At 46.5% G+C, this 11,746-nt stretch overlaps 1 protein-coding gene across 7 annotated transcripts in view; it reads left to right on the forward strand.

The window, feature by feature from the left end:
• Window positions 1–11,746, forward strand: part of STIM1 (stromal interaction molecule 1) — a gene marked incomplete at both ends in the record, with an annotated part of 251,029 nt that extends 239,283 nt beyond the window's left edge. For 3 of the 7 annotated variants that reach the window (XM_080705396.1, XM_080705398.1, XM_080705397.1), the window contains 5 exons: window positions 1,306–1,473; window positions 1,933–2,033; window positions 2,313–2,548; window positions 6,465–6,531; window positions 11,230–11,746. In XM_080705396.1, coding sequence (XP_080561522.1) covers window positions 1,306–1,473; window positions 1,933–2,033; window positions 2,313–2,548; window positions 6,465–6,531; window positions 11,230–11,746 — 1,089 coding nt within the window. Of the gene's footprint in view, window positions 1–1,305; window positions 1,474–1,932; window positions 2,034–2,312; window positions 2,549–3,814; window positions 3,908–6,464; window positions 6,850–8,559; window positions 8,597–11,229 lie in introns of all 7 variants that reach the window. The other 4 variants (XM_080705393.1, XM_080705395.1, XM_080705399.1 and 1 more) reach the window with 4 other exon arrangements.

The raw sequence follows: 11,746 nt of genomic DNA on the forward strand, positions 1-11,746 counted from the left end.
CAAATCTAGCCTGTTCAACTATACAAGATCCTGTCTTAAAAATGGGGGAGGGAACTGAGGGTGTAGCTTTGTGGTAGATTAATGCTAGGTTCAATCCTTAGTACCTTAAAAAAAAAAAAAAAGAAAATCTGCTAAGCAAGTACAAGGTCACATAGCCATTAAATGTTTCAGGGACCAGAAACAGATTCCTAGATTTCCAGCCAAGTACTTTTTAATTCTTTGGTACATATTAATATACAAAATAGAGGGTTTTGTTATAACATAATACATACATAAAAGCATAATATAATATCTCTCCCCACAATCTCCCCTCTCCCCTCTCTGATTCTTTTCCTCTACACTAATGCTGTCCCTTCTACATTCATGATGTCATATACCCCCCACCTCTAGTTTCCACATGAGGGAAAACATATGGTTCTTGTCTTTCTGAGTCTGGTTTATTTTGCTTAACACAGTGGTCTCCAGTTCCATCCATTTTTTGCAAATGACATAATTTCCCAGCCAAGTATTTTTTCTTGAGTCACTGTAATATTTTGAGGCCTAAGCACAGACTCCTAACTCTCAGTAAGATGATTCACTAGCAGACCTGATCCTAAACAGATCAGGGAAAATGCTGAGACTGGCTACATGACCAGGAGAGTCGGCTGATACAACAGAAAAGAGTGTCTTAGACTGGGAGAAAAAAAATTAGATTGAGTTCTGGTTGCCTTTATTGTCTATGTGACATTGAATAGGTTACTTTCCTTCTCTGAGTTTGTTTCTTTGTGTCTGAAGAAAGAGAAAAATCTTTGCCCTTTCTCCCCCCTGAGCAAGTTGTAAAGCAGATAAGAATTCTGGATTCCATAGCATCATACAGAGGTGTTAGAATGCTGGGATTACAAGTGTACGCCACCATGCCTGGCATTCCCACCTTGATCTTGTGTTTTTTTTTCCCCCCCTTGGGTCTGGGGATGGAACCCAAAGGCATTTTACCTCCAAGCTTCAACCCCTGCCCAATTTTTAATTCTTTATTTTGAAACAGGGTCTCACTGAGTTGCAAAGGACCTCACTAAGTAGCTGAGGCTGTCTGCGAATCACGCTCCTCCAGTCTCAGCCTCCTGAATGCTGAGATTACAAGCATGTGCCACCACGCCCGGCTCCACCTTGATCTGAAGATTATGAATTTATTGTGCTTCTGATTCATACGTATCCCTCCTTCTTCTGAGAAGAGGCCTCATTTGTACTGGACTCCCATCCAGTCCGTGCCTGTGGTTCTCTTATCTGTCTTAGAACCAGTAAACAGACACATACCTCTTGTCTGCATAGGTTCGGGAGGCCTTGAGGAAAGCAGAGAAGGAGCTGGAATCTCATAGCTCATGGTATGCTCCAGAGGCCCTTCAGAAGTGGCTTCAGCTGACACATGAGGTGGAGGTGCAGTACTACAACATCAAGAAGCAAAATGCTGAGAAGCAGCTGCTGGTGGCCAAGGAGGGGGTGAGACCTGCCCTCCGTGGCCCTCCTTCTGCCCTTTTCTCTCTTCCCTTTTACCTGTCCTTCTCTGCTTCCTTCCTTGGGTGGTAGGTTCTGTTTCTTTTCCTAATGTATAGCTTCTCATAATGTTCTCAAGCTTTGGGGGGAGGGAATGAGGAGGTAGAGGGATTCCCTCCTGTCTTCTGGGAAAGGTGAAGCAGGTAAAAGCTGCCAGCCCCAGGCTGCCATGGCTGCAGAGGTCCACCTGGGGCTAGGGTACTGACAGGGGAACCTTTTGCTGCTTTTCTCATTTCCTCTGTTCCCTCCCTGCCCTTTCCTTTTCCTTTCCCTTCTTTCTCTTCCTTTTCTTCAGGCAGCCTAAATTGTGCTAGGACAAGGGGGACCCAGCTACAGAAAGGCCTTTCTCATTTCTTTCAACTTCTAATCCCTGCTCTCTTTAAGCTGGGGGCCTCATCTTTGCAGGCTGAGAAGATAAAAAAGAAGAGAAACACACTCTTTGGCACTTTCCATGTAGCACACAGTTCTTCACTGGATGATGTGGATCATAAAATTCTAACAGCTAAGTAAGTAGCACCAGTTATCACCTCTGGCAATGTCCATGCCATATTTAGGACTTGAGGGCCTATGGGGCCTTTAAACCCTATTCTGTTTCCTTACTGGTGGCATCACAGCTCTAGTCTCCTGCCCCAACCTGGATCATCTCCCACCTTGCTTTTAAGATCATGAGTTTTTTGTGCATTTGATTCATACATATTCCCCAACTTGTTCCCTGAGAAGAGGCCTCATTTGTATCGGGGCTCCCATCCAGTCTGTTACTGTGGTCCTCTTTAATCTGTCTTCAGGCAAGCACTGAGCGAGGTGACAGCAGCCCTGAGGGAGCGCCTGCACCGCTGGCAGCAGATCGAGATCCTCTGTGGCTTCCAGATTGTCAATAACCCTGGCATCCACTCATTGGTGTCTGCCCTCAACATAGACCCCAGCTGGATGGGCAGCACGCGCCCCAACCCAGCCCACTTCATCATGACCGACGACGTGGATGACATGGACGAGGAGATTGTGTCACCCTTGTCCATGCAGTGTAGGTGACCTTGCTGGTGGGGGTGAGGGAAGGAGCCTCTGATGCACAAGTAGAGACGTCTGTGGCCTCTGCGGGGCTTAACCAGCACCCGGGGAAGACAACTAAGGAAACCAGTTCACCTCATGACCTTGGTTAATAAAGCACAATTCATATCAGGATATTCTTTATAGTTGTCCTTTTGGTGGTATTTCCTTGCTGTATTCCCTGTCTGTCCTTCTGGGTCTCTCATGTTAAGTGTGTCTCCCTTCACTCTGTTTTTCTGTTGTTAAGTCTCAATTTCCCTGTACTGTTTGCCTTTATTAAAAATAGCTTCCTTTTGAGATTTTGATTCACAGTGTAAAAATGGCACTCATTTTATTGTATTTATTTTTATTTTATGTTCCTTATTCATTTTTTGAACACCTTATTTTCTATTTTGAGACAGTCTTGCGAAGTTACAGTCCTCCTGCCTCCCAAGTACTGATAATCCTCTCATGTGCCACCATGTCTTGCTGTGTTTCTTATTTTTAATTACTAAGTAGAAGAATGGAATGATGCTTCTCTTTGTCTGTGTTTTTGTGTGAGGTTCCATTCAGCAACAGTCCCTGAAAGTGATACAGCACTAAAGCCTTCAAGCTGGAAAGGCATTCTTGCCCAGGAGTGACCTCCTGCACAAATATGCCTGGCTCTTCACCTGACTCTTCAACCTCCTCATTCTCTGTCCTTGGTTCCCCCTTACCTTCTTTGCCCTGCAAATGAAGAGAGCTACATAGAGCCAAGACATAAGGGATAATATCCTATGTGAATTCTTTAGCAAATGAGGGGACTTTTCCTCTATGATCCCACAGTTGAATTTTTTTTTTAAGAGATTATTTTAGGTCAATAGAATAGGCTCGTGGTAAAGCTATGGTCCTGGGTCCATATTCTACCAATATAGAGGGGAAGGCAGAAAGCCAGGGCTGGTTTAGGGGCTCATTTTCAGAAGGCCATCAGCTGGACTCCCACTCCAGAAAAAATTTCTTTAATGATACTTTCCCCCTGCCAAGCCTCTTTGTTTTCCTGATTTAATATCTTATTAGGACTTTAGTCAAAAGCCTGTGAAGGTTGGATCACTGATAGAGCTGGATCCTAATTTACTGATCTAATAGTTCCTGTGTTCTCTGGGTTGGGGAGGGGGCTTTGAACTACCGATCCCTTGTACCCAGCCTTTCCCACATCCCATTGATGGGCAGGCTGAAGCTCTCCATAAATCAGATTCTCTTCTTTTGGCCTGGCTGTTGACCCTAGATGCTGCCTGGCTGATGGGGCGTAGGTTCAGTGACCGTTCTCTCTGCTCTACATCCGCCGGCTCGGATGATCAGTCCCTCTGGAAACACCCGGGTTTGAGGAGCCCCTCTGGGGCCTTTGTTTTTCCAACTTTGGGGACTAAACCAACACATGGGTCCCTTTTCCTGCCTGCCTCACAGCCCTGCCTGCTCCCTGTATCCCCTTGGCACAATCCCTACTAACTGCAGGAGGGGTTCGGGGGTGAGAAGAATCAGCCTGCTCAGCTGAGAGATGGAGAGAGAACGTCCATGGTGATGGAAGGCGTAGGCTTCTTCCTTCAGCCCAGCTGTGCTGGGAGGGAAGGAGAGACCACCTCTCTCTTTTATTTTTTTTTCATGTTTCTCTCTTTTCCACCCAGTTTCTACTCCTTTTTCCTCGTTCCCTTCCTATTATGGGCTTCCTCTTCTGCCTCGCTTTCATGCCTTGAAAGCTACAAGCTGTAGAAGCCCTGCCTCCCAACTCTCCATCACTATTGAACTGTTCTCTCTCCCTGGTGGCCTTTCCAAGGGCTTCTGTGACCCATATAAGCTGGACCTTTCTCCCATCTTTAAGAAGAAATCAGACAGACCATCTATCAGGATAGAGGAGAAGAGACAAAGGTCTACATTCTCTTTTCAGTTGTAGCTGGGATTGAGCTCAAAGGGAATGCTCTGGCACATTCCTAAGTTACTTGGTGCCCAGCTAGCCTTCACTGAGCATAGTGGTTATCATCCTCTGAGACCCTAATCCTGCAGTATTGGTACAAGAGCTAGATTATTGTCATTGACATACTTATTAGAGGAAATTTGGAAAGTAAAAAAATAGGTAGCATAAAAATATATTCACATTCCCACCATAGTTGAACACCTTTCAGTCTTTGTGAAAGTTTCTAATGTAGTTAAGATAGTGATAAACCACTGCCATTTATTAAGTGCCATGACCTATCACTGGCACTTTAAAGGCATTATATTGAACTAGGAATGGTGACACACTCTTGTAATCCTAGTAGTTGGGAGGCTGAGACAGAAGGATCACAGGTTTGCAGCCAGCCTCAGCAACTTAGTGATACCCTGTTTCAAAATAAAGGAATAAAATATAGCTGAGTGTATAGCTCAGTGGTAGAATGTCCCTGGGTTCAATCCCTAGTACCACCATAAAAAATAAAGAATAAAATAGGGCTGGGGGTATATCTCAGAGGTAGAATACTCCCTGGATTCCACCCTAGAACCCCCTTCTACACACACAGAAAGACATTATATTGAGGGCTCAGAAAAATCCTGCAGGATTTTTACAACTTATGAATTAAAATAGGGATGTAGAGCATGGTGGCTCACACTTATGATCCCAGTGCTTGGGAGGCTGAGCCAGGAGGATCACACATATTCAAAGCGAGCCTAAGCTACTTGGTGAGGCTCTCAACAACTTAGTGAGATCCTGTTCCCAGATAAATTCTAAAATAGGGCTGGGATAGCCGGGCATGGTGGTGCATGCTTGTGATCCTCATGCTTGGGAGGCTGAGACAGGAGGATCGCACAGGTTTGAAGCCAGCCTCAGCTACTGAGTGAGGCTCTCAGCAACTTAGTGAGACCCTGTTTCCAAATAAAATATAAAATAGGTCTGGAAGTATAGCTCAGAGGTAGAAAGGCTCTGGGTTCCACCCCCAATACCACCAATAAAATAAAATAAAAAAGAAAAAAAGAAAAAGAAAAAAGGGCTGGGGTATATCCTGGAGGTAGAAAGTCCTTGGGTTCCACCTCCCTGTACCAAAAAAAAGAATTAAAAAAAAATAAAATAGGAATGTACTTTGTTCCAGGTCACAGCTAGAAGTGAGATTTTTGTTTCAAATTCCAGTGTTTTGTATCTCAGAGCTCAAGGATATTACATACAATGAGCATTCTACCTCTGAGCTACATCTTCATTCCTTTTATGTTTTGTGTTGAAACAGGATCTCACTGGGTTTCTAAGAGTCTTGCTGTGATGATGAGGCTGGTTACAAACCTGTGATCCTCCTGCCTCAGCATCCCAAATACTGGAATTATAGACGTGAACTATCATGCTTGGCTTTCCTTGAGTATATTAATAGGTATTTTTCTATGTTCTTAAAATCCTTTAATAAGTATCACTTTTAATATTTCTACAGTCTCTCAGCAAGTGGATATATTAGCATTTTCCCATTGTCCTACCTTTGTGTTTACTTTCATACAGTATTAGTAGTGAGTCACTGAACATGTTTGTGTACAAATCCTTGTCTAACATTGTGAATTATGTCCTGAGATTGGATTTCTCAAAAGGCTGGTTCTAGTGCTCTCCCGGACCTTGCCCTGATCTCCTATTCTGCCCTGCCCTGCCTGTGATCTCCTACTAACTGCCTTGCCACATCCCTTCATCCTCACATTGGCCTTAGGGCTCCTTCTATTGGAGTTACCACTAAAACTGACCTGGGCACCGCATCTAAAATCTCCCACCTTTTCAGGACCCCTGGTGGGAGGTCTCTGGGAGGCGGTACCCTGTTCTCCAGAGTGGGCATCAAGGGCCCAGAGTGGTCTCCGGTGGGCGTTTCTCCACGGGCACCTGCTTGCCTGCCACCAAACTCAGTTTGCCCTTGCTCACACTCTCTTCCCTCTCCTTGCAGCCCCCAGCCTGCAGAGCAGCGTCCGGCAGCGCCTCACGGAGCCACAGCATGGCCTGGGATCTCAGAGGTTGGTAGAGGGCGAGGCTGGCCACTTCTTGACAAGCCGGGTCTCTCTGCGGCGAATGCGCAGCCTTTCATCTGGACAGTCTTTCAGTTCTGAAGGCCACGGGACCAGCCCTCCATCTGCCTCTGCTTCTTCTTCCTGCTCCTCTTCCACCAACACCACCACCACCACCACCACTACCACCACCACCATCACCACCGTCCATGTCCTCCCTGTTTATTACCACCACAGCACTTCCTATTTTCTCCAGATGGATCCCTACCTTGACCCAACCCCTTCTGACAGCACCGCTGTGATGCCTGGGCACTCAGAGAGCTTGGGGTATCAGCTATCTCTCTTCTCTTTTTTCCTTCCCTTCCTCATGCTTTTACCTTGGCCTCTGCCTGTTGGCTGCTGCTTGGTCAAGTCTTGGGGGTTGGTGCAATGGGGACTCTTGTTGTCCTGCCCTTCCCCAGCTCTGGGGCTCCTTTTTAAGATTAGCCTAATTTCCCATACCTCTCTCCTCTTTTTTGTTTGGGGTTTGCTCTTTCCTCATGATCCTGTAGCACTTTTGCCTAAACTGTGTACTTCTACACCTGGTATCTCAGTGGGGTCTCTAGACTTTACTCCTTTAACAAACATTTATTGATGTGCCAAGTTCTACTCTGTGCCAAATTCTGCTGGGCATCGAGATACAATGCAACCCCAGCCATCATGAACTACAATCTGGCCCATGAATAATTATGGAACAGTCTGATGAGTACTATGGGGGTGCTGAGGAAGGAAGAGTGACTAACAGTGTGAACCTGGGTAAAATGCTTCACAAAAGAGATGACATTTATGCTAACATTTGTGTTTAGGGAAAGAAGAAGGTATTCCAGGGAGAGGAACATTGTGTGCAGAGTCATGGCGGTACAAGAGAATATGATATATTTGTGATTAAAATATTAAAATATTGGATATGTGTAGGTAGGAAGGAGAATCTGATGCCACTAGAATGATGAAAGGTTCAGAAAGGCTCTAGCCTTTACTTTATAGGAGATGGAGAACTGAAAAAGGGTTTCTAAAAGAATTTTAGTGGCTGGTGTGCAGGCAGAAAGGGGGAGACTACAGAAATTCAAAAGTCACTGTAGCAGACCAGTAGGGGAAGTAATGAGGTCTTGGTTTGGAAAGGGGACAATTTGGTATGTGACTGCAGAGGTGAAGGAAGGGGAGAAATCTAGCATGGCGTGACTGAATGTGGTACCCTCTATGGAATTAGAGCACAGAAGAGAAGAGGGGGCCCAGATTTTGCAGTTTTAGACAAAAAAGTTGGGCAGGTATTAAAATACGTATTAACTTAGGAAGTTAAGGTTCTAAAAAGTTATTCTCAGGTCACATAGCTAAGTAGGAGCAGAGCACAGACTAGAACTTGGCTTTCCATTCCAGGACACTGTTGAATATTTCTGGTCTTCTACAGGGTCTCAATAAATGAACTGGAAAAGAATAAGAGGAAAGTTTTCTCCTTCAGTCTGGCCTGGTAGCTGCAGGGACTTTCTCTTCTAATACCTCAAGATGATAGGCTAAAGTCAGAGGTATTAGCCTTGATCTTGCATGGAACAAGATTAGGGCATCCTCAGAAAGTCCCCCATTTGGAAGTACCTCCCATCTCTGAAGTTGTGACCATAGCCAAGTCCTGGTTACTGGGCTGTAGTCTGCTTACTCTGTTGCTTTTTGGCCCTGCCTCACTCTGGACACCCATCTCTAGCTCTGCCCCTAGAGCCTCTGGATAGTTATCCTTTCTCTTTTACCATGGGATTACCCTTACCAGGATATTACTCAGCAGAGCTGCCCATCTTCACTCTCATCCTCATTTTCATCCAGAAGCCTAGGAAGGGAGACTGTCCTTCCCAGTACAGGTGGAGAGGACTGACTGGGGTTGGGGAAGCTAGAGGATACTGTGAATCTAATGCTCAAAGGCCCAAGCTGAAGGCACTGGGGAGGCAGGGTGGGGAGCTACCTGCATCCACCCAGCCTGTTCACTCTTTAATTTTCTTTTGCATCATGCATCAGAGGATCATCTCTAAAGGCAAACAGGCTGTCTAGTAAGGTTAGTAACTTGGGGGCGGGATTCCAAGGCAGCTGAGCCTTTGGGGAGGGACACTCCCAGCCTGAAAGGTCTCAGAAATTCAGGGACAGAAGGCAAGCCTGCCTCAGTGGGCCTTTCCCCTTCTGTATCTACCCAAGTGCCCTATCATGTTCTTCTCTTTCTTTGGCAGTCTCAGCTTTTAGTTAAGGAGGGAGGCATAAAAGGATGGGAATCAATGCCAAAATGAACTAACTGTGGGCCAGAAGTGAGACTGGGGTACTCCAACCTTTTGACCTTTTCCCCTTGGTATCTGAAAGCCAGGCTTCTGTGATCCATACCTCCTAGGCTCAGAGGACCTGTTTTGTCAGTGTGACTGTTCCCCAAAGTAGCCTTCCATAGCACTTGTTCAGTTATTTGTGTGAAGGCAGGAGGATATGGATATGCAGCCTAGGGAAATAAGGTCACAGTAGCAAGGTCTAGTGTCAGATACATGAAACCAAATACTAGCCTGAATATTTGTAAACACTATATTATGTGGCTGAAACAGTATTTGTGGCATGGAAGCTGGAGCTGGAATCATTTTCTGCTGTTCCCTGAGTCCAGGAAGGTACTAGCCTATGGGATTGTTGCTTAGTTCGTTGTTTCCTGAGAATTAAGCCCATGAAAGCTATGAGCTAACCCCCTGCTTTTATCTGTTTAAGGGGCCTGGCATCCTCTCTAACTCCTTTTGGGCACCTTTGGGGTCCTGTGGCACTCTCCTTTTCCACTCCTGACCCTTTCTCTCTGGCTTTCTAACTCAGGTGTTTATTTATTTATTTATTTTTGGTGGTACTGGGGGTGGAACCCAGAGGCTAGAATACCTCTGCGCTATACTCCCAGACCCATTTTATATTTTATTTGGAAACAGGGTCTCACTAAGTAGCTGAGGCTGGCTTCGAACCCGTGCGATCCTCCTGTCTCTGCCTCCCAAGCGCGGGGATTACAAGCGTGCACCACCACGCCCGGCTAACTAACTCAGGTGTTTAAACATTCTCTTTAACCCTCTTCCTCCACCTTTGCTGTGGGTCCTTAGGCCTCTATGAAAGCAGAAGAGGGGTCAGGATTGGCAAGAGACCACCACATCTACCCTTTCGTCTGTGTAGGAGTTGGAGCAGTGGCACCCTGCATTGGTTCATGGCTTTAGAAATAACTAGCCCCAGCCGGGCATGGTGGCACACGCTTGTAATCCCAGCATTTGGGAGGCTGAGACCAGAGGATCACGGTTCACACATAGCCTCAGTTACTTAGTGAGGCCCTCCGCAACTTAGTGAGACCCTGTTTCAAAATAAAGAATAAAAAACTAGGGCAGGGGGTATAGCTCAGAGGTCAAATGCCCCTGGGTTCCATCTCTAGACCCACAAATAAATAAGGCAGGAGGTGTAGCTCAGAGGTCGAATGTCCCTGAGTTCCATCCCCAGACCTGCCCCCCCCAAAAAAAAAACCCCAGCCCCTTAAAGGGTCTCAAACTCCTGGACTAGCCTCTGTGTGTGCATGCCTGGTGTGCAGTAGCATGACCTTTAACTCAGTCTTGCAAAGAAACCTCTTGCTCTGTCCCCATAAGGGCCTTCCAGCATGGCTGGCTTTATGATAAATCTTCATTCCCATAATACTTTATACATTTCCAAGTGTTTTGCCAACATTTTTGATCCTCTAAACAGTCTTGTAAGATGACTGAATTGGTATTATCTTCATTAGGCCAAAATTGAGAGCTAGCAACCTCCCTTGCCCCTTAAAGGCCAATATCCTGTCTTTCTGAGCCTCTCTACATCCTCCCTGTTGGCAGAGCTTTGAACCAGACTCCACCCTTCCTGCTGCTACCATAGCTGTTGGTTTGAATTCTATAACAAGTCTCTGTGACCTCCTTTTTATCCTATGAGAGGATAGGAAGAGGCAGCATGTTGCCTTTGGGGCAGTAAGGAATTGTTTGCAAGGCTGTCCTAACCTCCTCCTCCCCAGCCTGGGTCAGGACCACTGAGTGCATGTGCCCTATTCCTTGGGGCCTGACCCAGACTGGATGTATCCTAGTGTGTGACAAGAATAAGGGAAGGCAGGCATGGAAGATGGTGACTCAGAGCAACACACAGGTTCAATGTTAGCTTAGGGTTGAGTCCTAAGGAACCTATGGGCAGGCAGAGATTTTATTGAGGAGGATGCCTGTGGAATTTAAACCTGTGAGTGCACCAATTTAGGGCCTTGGTGTTCAGCAGGGGTGGGGCTCAGGCACTGCAAAGCCCATTGCCTGACAGATGATGATATAATGACATTTGTTTTTGTTCTTGTCCATTTCTTTTCTTCCATCACTATTTCCTTTCTTTCTCTCCCTGGTCCTTTTTTCCACCCACTTCTGTTTGCTTTTCTTTTTGTACAATTCTACTTTCCTCTCCTGGTCTCCTCCAATCTCTCTCCATCCCCTATTCTTGCCTCCTGTCTTATCCCGTACCAATGGCTCCCTCACTGTCCATTCCTCATTCCTCTCTCCTTCCCATCTACCTATTCATCCCATTTCTCTCTCCTGTCCGCTTCTCATCTTCTCGTGTTGTACCTCTCCTCTTCACTTTTCCCATCTCCCTATTCTGTATATGTCCTTTCCTTCCTTTCTGTCCTGTGTTTTGCAGGGATTTGACCCATTCCGATTCGGAGTCCTCCCTCCACATGAGTGACCGCCCACGTATGGCCCCCAAGCCTCCTCAGATGGGCCGTGCTGCAGATGAGGCCATCAATGCCATGACTTCCAATGGTAGCCACCGGCTGATTGAGGGGGTCCACCCTGGACCTCTGGTGGAGAAACTGCCTGACAGCCCTGCCCTGGCCAAGAAGACATTACTGGCGCTGAACCATGGGCTAGACAAGGCCCATAGCCTGATGGAGCTGAGCCCCACAGCCCCACCTGGTGGCTCCCCACCCTTGGATTCTTCCAGTTCTCATGGCCCCAGTTCCCCAGACCCAGACACACCATCTCCGGTTGGGGACAGCCGAGGCCTGCAGGCCAGCCGAAACACACGCATTCCCCACTTGGCAGGCAAGAAGGCTGTGGCTGAGGAGGATAATGGTTCTATTGGTGAGGAGACAGACTCCAGCCCAGGCAGGAAGAAGTTTCCCCTCAAAATCTTTAAGAAGCCTCTTAAGAAGTAG

The sequence above is a fragment of the Muscardinus avellanarius genome, assembly GCF_963383645.1.
Source record: "Muscardinus avellanarius genome assembly, chromosome: 1".
NCBI lineage: Eukaryota > Metazoa > Chordata > Mammalia > Rodentia > Gliridae > Muscardinus > Muscardinus avellanarius.